Source organism: Mytilus californianus, unplaced genomic scaffold (assembly GCF_021869535.1).
Source record: "Mytilus californianus isolate M0D057914Y unplaced genomic scaffold, xbMytCali1.0.p SCAF_7, whole genome shotgun sequence".
NCBI lineage: Eukaryota > Metazoa > Mollusca > Bivalvia > Mytilida > Mytilidae > Mytilus > Mytilus californianus.
Genome location: NW_026262723.1, coordinates 106,242,989 through 106,261,487, shown reverse-complemented (window position 1 = coordinate 106,261,487; position 18,499 = coordinate 106,242,989). Strand labels below are relative to the sequence as shown.

General features: G+C 33.9%; 1 protein-coding gene across 1 annotated transcript; it reads right to left on the bottom strand.

Moving 5' to 3' along the window:
* Window positions 1-579: 579 nt before the first annotated feature.
* Window positions 580-18,483, bottom strand: LOC127709351 (nuclear receptor coactivator 4-like). Its single transcript, XM_052214831.1, has 7 exons — window positions 18,337-18,483; window positions 8,535-8,638; window positions 7,770-7,960; window positions 6,175-6,424; window positions 5,509-5,827; window positions 4,829-5,019; window positions 580-2,376 (listed from the first exon to the last, which is right to left on the bottom strand). Exons 2-7 carry the CDS (start codon window positions 8,622-8,624, stop codon window positions 1,711-1,713), a joined length of 1,707 nt encoding a protein of 568 aa, XP_052070791.1. The 5' UTR covers window positions 8,625-8,638; window positions 18,337-18,483; the 3' UTR covers window positions 580-1,710.
* Between the last annotated feature and the right edge of the window lie 16 nt (window positions 18,484-18,499).

Genomic DNA, 18,499 nt, shown 5'->3' with positions numbered 1-18,499 from the left:
ATATTACATATGTCCAGTAAATAGTGAATTATGGAAATGGACCTCAATGTTCTTTCTGTGTATTTTACATTGTATTTTGCAAGATTTTTAATATTGACCATCAATATATATTATATATAAATAGAAAAATAGCATTTTGCAAGATTTTTAATATTGACCATCAATATATATTATATATAAATAGAAACATAGCATTTTGCAAGATTTTTAATATTGACCGTCAATATATATATAAATAGAAACATAGAGCTTTGCAAGATTTTTAATATTGACCATCAATATATATATATATACAAATAGAAAGATCGAGTCCATATACTTTATATCCTTTGAATCACGTGAACATAATAACCAATGAAAAAAGTAAAATGCTACACCATATGTAATATGTCAAGATATTGACCAAATATGAAGACATACTGTTCCTCAGTACCTGTGATAAGTTAGACAAAATTTTTGTTTTGGAGTTTGGACCTATGGATGAACAGACAAACAGATGAAGGATGTACACATGGACAAGGTCAATGCAATATAGTCCCCACTCTTAGATTGGAACCTGTGGGATATAATAATAATATGCTTACAGAAATATTTTATTTAAGGAAGAAATCAAATAATACAGAATTTCATGCTCACAAATATAACATAGAAAAAACAAGCATGTGTCCATAGTACACAGATGCCCCACTTGCACTACCATTTTCTATGCTTAGTGGACCGTGAAATTGGGGTCAAAACTCTAATTTGACATTAAAATTAGAAAGATCATATCATAGGGAACATGTGTACTAAGTTTCAAGTTGATTGGACTTCAACTTCATCAAAAACTACCTTGACCAAAAACTTTAACTTGAAGTGGAACAGAGGGACGAACGAACGCACAGACCGAAAAACATAATGCCCCTCTACTATCGTAGCTTGGGCATAATAATAATTATCCGTAACTGTATATTGAAAGAATTTTAATATGTTAATTTTCATGCTTATTTCTTCATATCTTTTGTTTCCAGTCTTCATAAAAATCTTTTGTTACTCTTTCTATTCACAAATGTAGGTATATTCATTCACATGTATTCACTTTTAGCTACTTTGGTGTTATGATGTCATACCCTGATTATAACACTACTTGCATGACTTGAATCATTTCAGAAATTTTCATCTTTAATTAATTATGCACATCAATTATATGAGAATTTTTGTGTAGTCCCTTCCTTTAAACTTATGATCATAATAATATTTTGGGAGGAAACTTTGTAAGTTGTTTTATTTTCAAAACCAACTTTACTAATCATAAAATCCACAAATATTTAATAACAAACACCGGTAATTGCTTTAACATGAGTAAGTTTCAAATGAAAGTTAGTAATTGTAAAAAAATAATTAGATATTTTACTTGCTGTGCCTGTTATTAAATGATACTAACAAATCGATATGAATTTTATGAGAACAGAAAAAAACACTAAACTATGGAATTCATGGATTTTTTCACTACGTTACAATTTGATAATTAGATTTCCAACAGAATTAGAAAATTCATAGCTAAATATAATACCACATGAACGAGTCAGTAGTATGCATTTATAATTTGCAATTCTAAGAATAGGATCAATAATATCAATTTAATTCATTTGAAATCCTTATAAATGTCATTCATTTGAAACTCACAATTATAGATAATAGTTTTACTGAAGAATGTCTATGGCATCAGTTTTACTGAAGAATATCTATGGCATCATCCATTTTAGTATAAATCCACTGATCATTTTCACACATCTCGTCAGCAGTTGAAGAATTTTTTAGGATCCAAGGATTGTACTCATTTTGCTCTTGCTTGCTAGATTCTTGAAGGAGCCACTGGTCATTACCTATCTGGCTATGAAAGGTCATAACCTTGTCCCACGATGCACTAACTGTGAAAGGCGTAGTTGACTCAGGAAGGACATTGGAAGAATCTTTTTTAATCCATACTTTTTCTTCCAGTTCGATAGGTTTAGCTTTCCAATCTTCAAGGTTGCGTTGTTGTTTACTTCTTGATTTTAACCACATGTTTGATTGTTCATCATTAGATGGTTTTCTGAACTGTTGAAACATACAAGTGTTGACTGGTGTGGTTGGGGCAATATTCTTACCACCATTTATTAACCACTGACTGGAATCGGTGCTGGGAAATGCATTGTTTGTGTAAAAACAGTGGGATGTGGCAACACAGTGATCTGGTCCTTGGCAAGGTTCATTGGCTTTGCAAACTTCCATCTGACGATTATCACTACAGGATGTTGACTTTATCCAGACCTTATCATTCAGGTAGTCACAGATGTTCTCAATTTCAAGAGGGCCTGTCTTTCCACATTTCTCTTCACAGCTTGATTTGGCATTCTGAAAGAAGAACAATCATTTCTAAATAAAATTTCAATAATATAGCAATATTTCAATTGCATTGTATAGAGTTTACAACTTTTCATTGATCAAAAGAGTTAAGTCTTGATTACTTAAATTTGTGTATTACCCCATTTACCATCCCTGATAAACATAGTTTTTGAATGTAAATAAAATGCTCCGCAGGGCGCAGCTTGATACGACCGCAGAGGTCGAACCCTGAACAGTTGGGGCAAGTATGGACACAACATTCAAGCTTGATACAGCTTTGCATTTGGATTGTGATTAAATATTTGACACAGCATAGGTTTCTGACACAGAATGAATGTGGTCTAAGAACTTAAAAATTTTAAATTGGACATTCACCTATTATGGTCCAATATCCAAAATCTAAATACATGGTTAGATTCCGCATATCAAAGAACCCCAAGAATTCAATTTTTGATGAAATCAAACAAAGTTTAATTTTGGACCCTTTTGACCTCAATGTGGACAAAGTTGATAACGGGGCCCAAAAATTCAAAAATCAAAATACATGGTTAGATTCAACATATCAAAGAACCCCATATATTCAATTTTTGTTGAAATCAAACAAAGTTTAATTTTGGACCCCGATTTGGACCAACTTGAAAACTGGGCCCATAATCAAAAATCTAAATACATGTTTAGATTCAGCATATCAAAGAACCCTAAGAATTCAATTTTTGTTAAAATCAAACTAAGTTTAATTTTGGACCCTTTGGACCTTAATGTAGACCAATTTGAAAACGGAACCAAAAATTAAGAATCTAAATACACCGTTAGATTCGACATATCAAAGAACCCCAATAATTCATTTTTTGATGAAATCAAACAAATTTTAATTTTGGACCCTTTGGACCTCAATGTGGGCCAATTTAAAAACGGGGCCCAAAATCCAAAAACTAAATACATGGTTAGATTCAGCATATTAAAGAACCCCAAGAATTCAAGAATAAAACCCCATTGAAATTGGTCAAGAAATAAGCAATTTATACGAAGTATCTTCTTTTGCACAATACTGTGCAATTAAATATTTCTTGCTATTGCGCAATAGTGTACAATTGACAATTTCTTGCTATTGCGCAATATTGTGCTATTGGATATTTCTTGCAATTGCGCAATACTGTGCAATTGAAGATTTCTTGCTATTGCGCAATACTGTGCAATTGAAGATTTCTTGCTATTGTGCAATACTGTGCAATTGAAAATTTCTTGCTATTGCACAATACTTATTATGTTATAATTTACACATCCTGTTTGGTGTGTATCTCCTACCATATCATTATTATTTGCTTTTAAATATAAATTAGAAATAACCAACTTAAAATGGAAAATTTTAAAAGAAAAAAAAAAGGAAAAAAAAAAAAATCCCCCCCCCCCCAAATTTTTTTAAACCCACTTATGATTCATCACCCCCAAACTCAATCCCAGCCTTCCCTTTGTGGTATGGTACCTTGCAGTACAATTTCAGAGAGATCCTTACACTTGAACACAAGTTATTGCCTGGAAACTAGAAAAATGTGTTTTTTGGCCCCAAATTTCTAAACGTTTAGGGCAATTACCCCCAAACTCAAACCCAGCTTTCCCTTTGTGATATGGAACCTTGTAGTACAATTTCAGAAAGATCCATACACTTACACACAAGTTATTGTCCTGAAACTAGAAAAATGCTTGTTTTTTGCCCCTAATTCCTAAAATATTGAGGCAAATACCCCCATCATCAATCCCAGCCTTCCCTTTATGGTATGGTACCTTGCAGTACAATTTCAGAGAGATCAATACACTTGAACACAAGTTATTGTCTGGAAACTAGAAAAATGCTTATTTTTGGCCCCTTTTTGGCCCCCAATTCCTAAACGTTTTGGCAATTACCCCCATCATCAATCCCAGCCTTCCCTTTATGGTATGGTACCTTGCAGTACAATTTCAGAGAGATCCATACACTTGAACACAAGTTATTGTCTGGAAACTAGAAAAATGCTTGTTTTTGCCCCTTTTTTGGCCCCTAATTCCTAAAATTTTGAGGCAATTACCCCCAAAATCAATCCCAGCATTCCTTTTGTGATATGGAACCTTGTGGTAAAATGTCAGAGAGATCCATACACTAACACACAAGTTATGTCTGGAAGTTACAAAAATGCTTATTTTTGGCCCCTAATTCCTTTACTGTTGGTACCATAACCCCCAAAATCAATCCCAACCTTCCTTTTGTGGTAAAATTTCATAGAGAACCATTCACTTAAACTAAAGTTAGAGCGCGAAAACCAATGTGTCTTCGGACGACTACGACGCCAACGTCATACCAATATACGACCACAAAAATTTTTTTGCGGTCGTATAAAAAGTCAATTGATGAGTGTTGGACTGTTAATTAAGATGATATAAAGTGTAAAGATGGCTATAATCTGACCAATCTGCAGTTATCACCTACCCTCTTCCATTTTTTGCACAGCCAAGTTTCTGTACCACTGTTTTCTAAATGGGATGGTAGTTTGATGGATTTTGGAGCACTAGTTTGAGTTTGACTTTCTGGTTTAAGCCAGGTTTCATGGTCCATATACTTGAGGTCTGGAGCAGAGTTGGAAATTGGGACTGGTGCCTTTCTCTGATACCTGTCAACTCCTATAAAATAATATGCTATAAATGTATTCTTGGTTTAGGTTTAATTTTTCAACTATATTGTATCAATCATAGAAGTAAACACAATTTATTTTGCCTACATGTATTGCTATTCAGGTTTATGATATATCATTTAAACTAACATTTCAACTACATGTAAGTTTTTCGCTAATGTGCCTCTGTATTGACTGAATATTTCACTGCAGCAGTTGTCATGGATACAATCTACTAAATAACTGTTTGATTGTAATTGATTAGATTGCATGGTCACATGATCAAATAATATACAAACAGGAGGTACAATCTGTGTGTAAAGACAATTAATTGGCTTTGTTTGACCTTCAACCTTCAGAAAACAGCTGTTACACTTATAAAAATTTAATATCTGTATATTGCACGACATCAAGATTTTAAATCTAAATAATCAGAGGAAGAAGGAACTGTCATATCATACTACTGATGTAAATAAATTGTATAAGTTTCACTCATTACCCATGAACTCCTTCTTAGAGATGACTTCAAAATCATCCTCATCTTCAATTACTGGATTCTGTTTGATGTCCTTTAACCACATCTGTATATTGACATCAGTATCATCTCTGGCCATCTGCCAGGAACCAGATGAATCAGATGACAATGGAGAAATAGAGTCAGCTGTGGTGGAACCAGTCAGCCATTCCTTGTTAGAAGAACTCATGGCAGGGAATGAGATCGTCTGCTTGTCACTGGTGTTAGATGACACAGGAGCAGTATTGGAGTAAGCCAACCAATCTTTTAATGAAGATGACAAAATCGGGAGGGTGAAAGTTACCTGAAAACAGTTAATTTTATTGCATGTGTAACTAATCAGTATACCATAATAAACCATATTTTTATTCACATTTTTTTTTTGTCTTAAAAGTTAAAAGTAAGTCATCATCAATTTAGTCTGGTTCAGTGGCTTCAACTGTTATAAATATAGCATGTATAGAACATTTTCTATTTTTGTAAATTAAATTTTTTGTTGCTATGTTTAAAAAAACAAACGTTCAGTCATTTTGATACAGTCAGATGTAAATTTTCTGTAATGGTGGATGTAAAAAGAAAAGGAAAGGAAATTGACATTAAGGACCCTTTTCAGTTGAACACAATGACTACTAAAAGTGTATTGACACATACCACAGTACTTTTTGATGATTTGGTTGCACCCTCTACAGTCTTGTACAGAACATGATGGTCAGCATCATCATAGTCCTCAAAATGTGGTGGTAGACTCCTAGCTGGGTATCCTGGCTTCACAAACACAGTATTGGGGGGTCTGTTACTGGATTCTACTCTTCCATAGGATGTAATACTCTCTCTCAACTTAGCTGCATCATACTTAAATGCAATCCATGGGTTCTCATCCGGCTTCAGATCTGTGGAATCACTGAAATTAAAAGGAAACATCTACATGTATACCAATAGAACAAATTGTAACATCTCTTTCAATACATTTACAATCATTTTCTCAAAATCAGAAATTTGAACAAAACTCATAATTTCTACTACCGTAATTGTACAGTATAAACAAAGTGCAATGATAAGTTCTAAGTACTTTGTAAATTTGTGTATCAATTTGTAGGTATGCAAGATTACAAGTAATGTGCACATGGTTACTACCGTAGATGTCTTGTGAAATAACAGCTGTCTGTAAAAAGTTTTATTGTCCTTCACCATAAATACATTTGCACAATTTATCTTACTTTCGTCTCGTCCTGAACATGCACGAAATATTTCCACTGAACATTAAGCAACCAACAATCAATCAATCTTGCTTTCGTAAAGATCAATGAATGTGTATTTATTGTTAGAGATAACTTTAAAGAACAAAAGGTATATTGCAGTAAAATAAATCTCATTTCATTTTGGACTTCTAAGCTAAAACTAAATTAAAGGTTGCCTTCTTGATTGCTAAGATTTCATTCAGTTTAGAGAGACTTTTGGTACATAGTAAATTGAATCCAATCTAAATAAATAAATAGTTTAAAGAAATTGCATAACTAGCAATCTGTAAATCTATTAAAATTACAAACACTAACATCTATTAATCACTTGGAAAACATGTCTAATTTGATGAAGAAGAATCTTTGAATATTTAAGTTAATACCTGAAAAGTCTCCTATCAAAAGAAATAAAGAAGCATATCAAAGAGAACATATGTTTATAAAACTTTCTATACATATATCGCACATGGTTTTATTTGCAACCATACAACATGTATGGTTGCAAATAAAACCATGTGTGATATGTATAGAAAGTTTTACAAACATATGTTCCATTTGTTAACAAATATGGTTTATACATGTAGGTTCTCTTTGAGATGCTTCTTTATTTCTTTTAATAGACTTTATTTTTTTTAGCAGACTTTTTATCATCATCAAAGTTTCATCACTTGCATGAACCATGAGCATACTAGAAATGTTTTCTGTCATGTCATATTGATAAAGTATTTCTCAAGAAGATAATCAGAGAACCATCAAATCAGAATAATGTCTTATCTTATGGTTCAGGTGACATTTGTTATCTAATTGAAACCAAGATATGGTTTGGTAAAGTTTTAATTATCATCATGTGTGTCAAGTTTGCTCTTATTTGCTTGAGAAAAAAAGTTCCAACAGTTCACAACAAATGTCAAGTGATTACATAAAATCACATTGCCTTCAACCAACTAATAAAAAGATGTATTAACTAATATAAACTTGCTGTATTCGATTAATGTGAAGGAAACTTACAATTTATTTCCCAGACTTTCTGTTAGACAACTCTGTGCCACACCTAACATCTTGTTCAGTCTAGCTTGCTGAATGTGTAAAACTTCATCTTTCATATTTTGTATTAATTCCACTTGATTCAGCAGCCAAACTTCACGGTTTCTCAGAGCTTCTAACTGACGGCTTATACTTGAGTGAATCTCAGATTTTACCTTTGAAAGAAAATACATATCAATTACACACTGTAATATATTTTATGAAACTAAATTTGCAAAAAATCCAGAGGTATGACCTAATATTCAAACACCTAAACAAAAACATTTGATCTTCATTCTTTCTTTGTTGATCATGAAATGTGAAAGAAAAAGGTTCACAAAGATCCTAATTAGATACCATTAAAATCAAAGTATAGTATTATGTATATAAAGTTCAAAAGAAAATCTTTCCAAGTATTTCTTTAAACAGCAATTTGCATTCTTATCTTCAAATGTTAAAGATATTATGAATTTTTACATATTTGTGCATTTATATTCTCTTGGAAAAGTTTGCACTCGCTGGACAACAAAAAGAGGGATAAAAGATCGAAAAAAACAAAAACTATTCAGAAAACGCCAAAATTTTCCAATCATACAAGCACCATCTAACATTTGCAAATTTTGACAATGTTTTACAATCTTACATTTATCATACATTTTTTAAATGACATTGATTATTTAGCTTAACTTTTGAAATTAAAGGTACAATTAATTATAAATAAATTTAAATTAAACAAATAAATAAACCAACCTCAGCAGCATTTCTCTGTAGCTGTTGTTTTATCTGATTTACTTCAGACAGTGCTTGTTCCATTTTCATTATATATTGTTCCTTCTCCATAATATTCTGATCAACTGCAATTTAAATGTTCCTAATGTTTTAATATGTAATAATGTGGTAATAATATTGTATGATTGCCTTCACCCTTAATCTTAAAAGTTGTTTACTTTTATCTTGAAGGACACTATCTATAAAACCAACATGTTCCTGATGTCTGTTAAGTTTAAAGATACAATATGTACATGTACCAGTATACATGTAAACATGTACATGCATTATATAATGTTAATATCCATATGAAGAATACACACAGTCAACACTTTCATTATCTTTTTATACTCCTTTATAAACAAATATGGTTGCCTATAATTGCTTACATCCACTTCATTTGAACATTTGTGGATAGTTGTCTCATTAGCAATCAAACCACATCTCCTTATTTTTATACATTATAAATTTGATAAAACTCTTGGAAGGAATATATACTGCACTATTCAATGGTTCAATATTGTTATGTTACCTTTTATTATAATAATAAAATGTATTATTATCATTCCACATCTCCTTATTCTTATACAAATATGTTAAAAAAATATACCTGATAATAAGTTATACCAAGGAATTGTATAGTAAGAAGGGTTGGAATCTTACTATAATAATCCTTGATTATACCAGTGTTGACCTTTATAAATATTAGTTTGATTAACCTCTGATCAAGTAAAGAAATCCTGTAAATAATTGCATAATATACAGACTACTACATGTATATTAAAAACGTGAATTGTTAACACATGTCAACCACATCTTTGACATCAAGGATAAATGTTTAAATTATAGACCACAACAGATCAAGAGGTCACCTGGGGACATTTAAATGGATTATTATTTTATTTAAGCTATTTATATGTATATGTATTTTAATATATATTATCTAACAATATTTTTTAATCTGAAAGTTAAATGGACAAAACTTTTGAATTTTATCAGACTTTTTATATTACAGGCAGCTGTGCTCGAACAAAATTGAACAAGAATATGTCCATAGTACACAGATGCCCCACTCGCACATTCATTTTCTATGTTCAGTGGACCATGAAATTGGGGTCAAAACTCTAATTTGGCATTAAAATTAGAAAGATCATATCATAGGGAACATGTGTACTAAGTTTCAAGTTGATTTGACTTTTACTTCATCAAAAACTACCTTGACCTAAAACTTTCACCTGAAGCGGGACAAGCGGACGAATGAACGGACACACAGACCAGAAAACATAATGCCCCCACTACTACAGTAGGTGGGGCATAAAAACATAATCATTATTATTATCTGATTATTCAAAAAGAACATAAAAGTGGCACATACATGTACAAGTAGTTAAAAAATGAAGTATTGATTACAACTTTTGTACCATCAATGACAAAATAATTGTAATTTGGTTTTTTATCATTTCATTGTTTAACGGTAGATAAAGAAAAGCTTTACTATGTCCAAGCAGTTGCATATTTTCTAATTTGTCCAAGGGCAATAGCTCAAAAAAAAAATTTCATATATATTTTACAAGAAATATGGACATGAGATTGCTAACAATGTTATTTTTCATATAATTTCTATTTCTTAGGGGAATAACTCCAGTAAAAAATAATTGGTTGGAACTGTTCTAAGACTTTGCTGGTATAAACCTTTGATATAAATTTCATAAAAATCCTACAATAAATTAACCCGACTAATCCAGTCGTTATATTCCGACTCACTATCGATCGCTACATTAACATTACGAGAGGACACTGACCGATAGAGGGCGCTGAATCATTCAAGTTAACAATAAATGAAAGTATAAGAGTGCTCAATAAAAATTACATTTCAAAGGGACATAACTCCTGTAAAAATAAATGATCAGCGTCAATTTTTCTACACTAGCCAGAAATTGTTACAAGTTGCAGCACAAACTAACAAGAGAAAACCTTTTCTTGGACCCTCTGAAATGATTATTTCCTGTATGTTTAAATAGTTATACATGTAACCATTCTTTGGTAATTGTGATGTTGTCAATAAACAAACTACACATATCCTGTACAGACCACAACTTTTATCAGGGTCTTATACATGTCGTAAAGATAGGATAAGGTCCGACATCGATTTTCCGATTGAAAAATATGGATTTAAGTTCAGTCCTATCTTATGTTTGGACTTTTAAACCAAATGAAAGCCATCAAATCGTAGTGGAAAGCAAATTTTTGGCCGAAAGTATTGGGGTGTAATTAATCATAGTATCTATGTTCGTCAAACGCTTTATCAATTGTGAATTTTAAATGATATGAAACCCATATATACAGATCAACAGAGATTGTTTTGGTCCACACGGCATAGTGGCATTCTAAAAACAAACTATAAAACTTTCTTTGAATTGTGTTAATTATTAAATTATTAAAATGCAAACTGAAACATAAATTAAAATAAAATTTTGAAGGTTATATACTAAGAATTTTTTGAGATAGTAGAAAAATATGACAGTGGTCAACACTAGACAACAGACATTGAATATAAATTACAAAGATCATATCACATTCACTACATTCAATTGGGATTGTGCTTTTCACTTCTATTTAGTTTAAACCTATTTTTATATGAAACAATGAACTGTTATATATTCATTTGAGAAAAGAAACAAAAACAATCAAAACCATAAACCCACTATTTATCCAAGCCAATAGTGGATGGATGAAAAATGCAGAATCCATGCTGACTAGTGTTTAAAAAATTATAATTTAACAGTGCTTTTTTATGCATACTAAAAATACACATCGCTTGTTTCCAATAATTTTTAAAAGTGATACATGTCCAAGTCAATATACAGAACAAACATACATTGTTGAGGAAAACAGGACCCATGATACAATAAAATGCTTTGCTGAGCGCAGCCTGATACGACCGCAGAGGTCGAACTCTGAACAGTTGGGGCAAATTTGGACACAATATTCAAGCTTGATACTGTCTGAATTTGGATTGTGATCAAATTTTTTACATAATATAGGTTTCTGACACAAAATAAATGTGGTCAAAGATCTTATAAATCCATTGCGCAATACTGTGCAATTGAAGATTTCTTGTTGAAACTTTTCAAAAATTCAAAATTTTAAAAATTTTGAAAACAAAATATGAATCCCTTAAAAAAATTGGGAAAAAATCCCCCCCCCTTTAACTTTTTGAAACCCCCCTTGGAGCAATAACCCCAAAACTCAATCCCAGCCTTTCCTCTGTAGTATGGAACCTTATAGTACAATTTCAGAGAGATCCATACACTTACACACAAGTTATTGTCTGGAAACTAGAAAAATGCTTGTTTTTGGCCCTTTTTTGGCCCCCAATTCCTATATGTTTGGGGCAATTAACCCCAAACTCAATCCTAGCCTTCCCTTTGTTAATTGGAACCTTGTGTTACAATGTCAGAGAGATACATACACTTACACACAAGTTATTGTCTGGAAACTAGAAAAATGCTTGTTTTTGGCCCCTTTTTGGCCCTTAATTCCTAAACTGTTAGCCCCATAACCCCTAAAATGGATCCCAACCTTCTTCTTGTGGTATTAAACATTGTGGTACAATTTCAGAGCAATCAAAATACTTATACACAAGTTATTATCCTGAAACTAGAAAAATGCTTGTTTTGGGCCCCTTTTTGGGCCCCTAATTCCTAAACGGTTGGGACCATCATCCCCAAAATCAATCCCAACCTTCCTTTAGTGGTATTGAACCTTCTTAAAAAATTTCATAGAGATCCATTCACTTAAACTAAAGTTATTGTCCGGAAACCAATGTGTCTTCGGACGACTACGCAGACGATGACATCATACCATTATACGATCCCAAAAAAATTTTTGCGGTCGTATAAAAAGTGGATCTCCTGTAGTTGGTGATCGCAATACTGGTATACCAGTATTGTGCACAATTCTGGTATAAAAATTGTGTACCAGTGTTGTTACAGTAACTTTTTTTTTAAAAAACAACAATTACATTACTGATATACCAGTATTTTAGTCATTTGTAGATGTATTGTAGACTATACTTTAAGGTGTATGATATGTCCAAGTTGTTTTGAAGTGTATTTTTCAGCAACTTTTTCATTATGTTCATGATGTTTCAGATAGATATGGTTCATTTTTGTAATCATGTTAAAAAATATATGTACAGAAATTAGTTAGAATCAGGATGAATTATATTTTATTCATCATGTTCATATAATATAGATGATATATATTAATAATCTAATAACAATGATTGACATATAAATGACATTGAATACAGAATCATTATACACATGATAAAGTTAGAGCACTATAAACCACAGTTGTTCATTAGAATAGCACTAAATACTAATAATGTATTGTCTGTCTAAATTGTACTAATTAACTAATTACACTGGATACTGTTCAGAAATGTGGGCCATTATGTTGGTGAATATGTTATCTTTACTTGAGCCCCAACGATCTCTCCACATTCTTGTATCTACATGTAGATAGTTTGGAAGAAGGTCAGATGATACTCCTTTCATTTCCTTGAACTTGTATTTAGCCTTGGCCCAGTATGATTCAATTGCTTGAGTATGTACACCAGTTTCAGGGTCAACAAAATTTACTGAATGGTTGACTGTTCCATGTTGCAGTTGAAGTTCTGTTTGGATATTAGAGTAGGCTTTCCACTGGTCAGAATATATGATGGTTCCAGGTTTTACTGCCTTTCTAATGATGGGTAATAGAGTAGCAGCATCTCTCTTCTCTACTAATTCCATGTAAATGATTGCTGGTTTGAAGGATGTATAAGCTAGACCGAATACCCATAAATCTTTCTTTGGTCGTCTACCTCTGTTGTGTTTTGACTTATGGTTGAAGAGACTTTCATCAATTTGAACCACCACTCCAGGTCCATCAAGTTCAATGGGTGTGTTAAGTAGCTTTGTGGAGTAGACATCACGAAGGTACTGAAATATTTGGATGACAGTTTGTTCACCTATATCTACTTGCTTCACTACTGACTTTACTTTACTACTTGACTCCATAAGTACATTGCATACAACCATTTGTTAAGAGTGACCCTAGATTTCTCAAAGAAGGACCCTGTACGAATGGTGCGGTACGTGTGGCGTTTCTGGCATCTTTGGTTGGTGCATCTCCATCCAAAACCATCTGATGTTGTTGGTCTAGCTACTAGCTCCATTGGTTTGGTACAGCATGTACAATTACATGATTCTGCTAGTAGTTTGTGGCCTTTCATGAAGTCAATGACTGCTGTAGGGTCATTATTGAAAATAACATTTGGTGCAAGATCTGCGAAGAAGTTAGCCATATCAAGGTGAGAGGTTAAACATTCAATGAACCACTAAATTCGTTGAGCAGTATTTAAAGAAATAGATAAGCTTGTGTTTTGAAAGTATATAACAAAAAAAGGAATTTTAAGTAAAAAAGTATCAGTATTTATTATCCTTATGTTTATTATTAGTATTTAGTGCTTAACTACATGTACCTACATGTATATGTCTAATCATTCCAATACCTTATAAAATTGTCTAGTCATATGTTAATTTCATAATGTGACACCTTTAATAATAATGCTACATAAAGACAACAACATCGTAGATTACTGCAAGGAAAATCTTTATTATGGTCTACATGTTTCGCCACTTACGGTGGCGTCTTCAGGACAATTTAAACATAGAAAACAAATACTGAAGTACATAAAATGCGGTGCATATGGGGTTACAAAGGTTAACAAGACGTAACGTCACAATTGATTTGACAACTTTAAAATGAAAGTGAAAGTAAAAGTTAATAATGCATTGTCAGTGTCTTTTCCAAAATGGACAACACCTCACAGGACATTCCGTACCATTCCAAAAGGCTTCACTCGGAAAGAGGTACTACTTCCAATTGCGTCGGGAATGTTGTAAGATGTATGGTAGTCGCACATGTAGGGCATGGTGGAAGTTGTGGTGAATTGGTTACATTTTGCGGTTGTGGTACACTATCCATGTTGCAAGTTTATTTCAACAATAATCGTGCGGTTCTGCGGTTCAGTACGTTTTGCGGTGGTCTTCTTTTGATCTTGAGTGGTAGCAGTTCATTTGTTGACTTTCTAGAATAATTCGGCAATCTCGGAAGGGGTCGATATTGTCAATGCGGTGTGGTTGTCAAATACAACGCGGGTTTGGCAAAGGTGGATCGTCTAGATGCAGGGGTTCACAAAAAAATAATAGGTTGCCTCGAGTGAACCAACACCTTCTAACGGTACAGGCTGGTAGAGAGTAATCAGGATGGATACCCGGAGGTATGCTGCGGTTGTCTTAAAACCTCAGGAAAATAATGCTACATAAAGACAACAACATCGTAGATTACTGCAAGGAAAATCTTTATTATGGTCTACATGTTTCGCCACTTACGGTGGCGTCTTCAGGACAATTTAAACATAGAAAACAAATACTGAAGTACATAAAATGCGGTGCATATGGGGTTACAAAGGTTAACAAGACGTAACGTCACAATTGATTTGACAACTTTAAAATGAAAGTGAAAGTAAAAGTTAATAATGCATTGTCAGTGTCTTTTCCAAAATGGACAACACCTCACAGGACATTCCGTACCATTCCAAAAGGCTTCACTCGGAAAGAGGTACTACTTCCAATTGCGTCGGGAATGTTGTAAGATGTATGGTAGTCGCACATGTAGGGCATGGTGGAAGTTGTGGTGAATTGGTTACATTTTGCGGTTGTGGTACACTATCCATGTTGCAAGTTTATTTCAACAATAATCGTGCGGTTCTGCGGTTCAGTACGTTTTGCGGTGGTCTTCTTTTGATCTTGAGTGGTAGCAGTTCATTTGTTGACTTTCTAGAATAATTCGGCAATCTCGGAAGGGGTCGATATTGTCAATGCGGTGTGGTTGTCAAATACAACGCGGGTTTGGCAAAGGTGGATCGTCTAGATGCAGGGGTTCACAAAAAAATAATAGGTTGCCTCGAGTGAACCAACACCTTCTAACGGTACAGGCTGGTAGAGAGTAATCAGGATGGATACCCGGAGGTATGCTGCGGTTGTCTTAAAACCTCAGGAAAATAATGCTACATGAAGACAACAACATCGTAGATTACTGCAAGGAAAATCTTTATTATGGTCTACATGTTTCGCCACTTACGGTGGCGTCTTCAGGACAATTTAAACATAGAAAACAAATACTGAAGTACATAAAATGCGGTGCATTTTCCTGAGGTTTTAAGACAACCGCAGCATACCTCCGGGTATCCATCCTGATTACTCTCTACCAGCCTGTACCGTTAGAAGGTGTTGGTTCACTCGAGGCAACCTATTATTTTTTTGTGAACCCCTGCATCTAGACGATCCACCTTTGCCAAACCCGCGTTGTATTTGACAACCACACCGCATTGACAATATCGACCCCTTCCGAGATTGCCGAATTATTCTAGAAAGTCAACAAATGAACTGCTACCACTCAAGATCAAAAGAAGACCACCGCAAAACGTACTGAACCGCAGAACCGCACGATTATTGTTGAAATAAACTTGCAACATGGATAGTGTACCACAACCGCAAAATGTAACCAATTCACCACAACTTCCACCATGCCCTACATGTGCGACTACCATACATCTTACAACATTCCCGACGCAATTGGAAGTAGTACCTCTTTCCGAGTGAAGCCTTTTGGAATGGTACGGAATGTCCTGTGAGGTGTTGTCCATTTTGGAAAAGACACTGACAATGCATTATTAACTTTTACTTTCACTTTCATTTTAAAGTTGTCAAATCAATTGTGACGTTACGTCTTGTTAACCTTTGTAACCCCATATGCACCGCATTTTATGTACTTCAGTATTTGTTTTCTATGTTTAAATTGTCCTGAAGACGCCACCTTAAGTGGCGAAACATGTAGACCATAATAAAGATTTTCCTTGCAGTAATCTACGATGTTGTTGTCTTTATGTAGCATTATTTTCCTGAGGTTTTAAGACAACCGCAGCATACCTCCGGGTATCCATCCTGATTACTCTCTACCAGCCTGTACCGTTAGAAGGTGTTGGTTCACTCGAGGCAACCTATTATTTTTTTGTGAACCCCTGCATCTAGACGATCCACCTTTGCCAAACCCGCGTTGTATTTGACAACCACACCGCATTGACAATATCGACCCCTTCCGAGATTGCCGAATTATTCTAGAAAGTCAACAAATGAACTGCTACCACTCAAGATCAAAAGAAGACCACCGCAAAACGTACTGAACCGCAGAACCGCACGATTATTGTTGAAATAAACTTGCAACATGGATAGTGTACCACAACCGCAAAATGTAACCAATTCACCACAACTTCCACCATGCCCTACATGTGCGACTACCATACATCTTACAACATTCCCGACGCAATTGGAAGTAGTACCTCTTTCCGAGTGAAGCCTTTTGGAATGGTACGGAATGTCCTGTGAGGTGTTGTCCATTTTGGAAAAGACACTGACAATGCATTATTAACTTTTACTTTCACTTTCATTTTAAAGTTGTCAAATCAATTGTGACGTTACGTCTTGTTAACCTTTGTAACCCCATATGCACCGCATTTTATGTACTTCAGTATTTGTTTTCTATGTTTAAATTGTCCTGAAGACGCCACCGTAAGTGGCGAAACATGTAGACCATAATAAAGATTTTCCTTGCAGTAATCTACGATGTTGTTGTCTTTATGTAGCATTATTTTCCTGAGGTTTTAAGACAACCGCAGCATACCTCCGGGTATCCATCCTGATTACTCTCTACCAGCCTGTACCGTTAGAAGGTGTTGGTTCACTCGAGGCAACCTTTAATAATAGATTAATTACCTATATGTATTGTTTATTTAAAAAAAAAACACAATACTGGTACAATACTGGAATACACTACTGGTACACAATTTTTATACCAGTGTTGTGCACAATACTGGTATACCAGTATTGCGATCACCAACTACAGGAGATCCCAAAAAGTATACTCTAACAACATATGGGGGCCCCGGTGGCCGAGTGGTCTAAGTAGTTACTACTGTAATCACTAGCCAGTCAACACTGCGGTTGTGAGTTCGAACCCCGCTCGTGCAGGTGCACTCGACTCCAATCTTAATTGACTAGGATTGTCAGTTTTCCCATCGAAGGTCGGTGGTTTTCTCCGGCACTCCGGCTTCCTCCACAAATAAAAACTGGCCGCCACGAAATAGCTGAAAAAAGCGTTGCTTAAAAGTGACGTTAAAACACCAAAAATCAATCAAATCTAATAACATATGCCCATATTGGTCACTCAATTTTTCCCAAATTAAGTTAAGATGAGGGGGTGGGGGGTCAGTGAAAAAAACTATGTGAATTAACTTAAGTTTTTTTATCCTACATTGAACTTTTGATGTCGTCCCTTACATAAGTACTTTGCTAACAAAAAATATCGCTGAAACAAAATTTCTTTTAATTTTCTTTAACGGCTACGCGTATGAGAATAGTATTTTGTTAAACAATTACAAATAGAGCTTTCATGTGGCTAGTTCTGAAAATGATAAAAAAAAATTTTTTATTTATGCTATTGTCCGCCATTAAAAGTAGTTATTTTGTCACGTTTTCACATTTACGTTTTTTTCTATGTCACAAACTTCAAAATACCAATTTATATTTATTTGTTAATAAGATGAATATATTTCTTACTACATTTGGTAAAAATAAAGTCGTAAAACTATTTAGGATCGTGTTAAATAACTTACCAAAATATTGTGATCCGTCAGCTGGGAAATGTCAAAATAAGTGCCCTTTGAGGTGCCTCTTTATCTGGACCTTTCCATTAAACGAATCGAGATAGAGTCATGGGAAATTAACTTATTCTACAGACAAGAAACCAGTTCATCCGGAAGTCATTTAGATAATGCG

What these genes read in the sequence shown, in the direction of transcription:
- LOC127709351 (XM_052214831.1), bottom strand. Translation starts at nt 8,624, where the DNA reads ATGGAGAAGGAACAATATATAATGAAAATGGAACAAGCACTGTCTGAA. An exon ending in AATCATCAAAAAGTACTGTG is followed by an intron (nt 5,828 to 6,174) that starts GTATGTGTCAAT and finishes AACTGTTTTCAG; the next exon opens with GTAACTTTCACCCTCCCGAT. An exon ending in CTCTAAGAAGGAGTTCATGG is followed by an intron (nt 5,020 to 5,508) that starts GTAATGAGTGAA and finishes ATTATTTTATAG; the next exon opens with GAGTTGACAGGTATCAGAGA.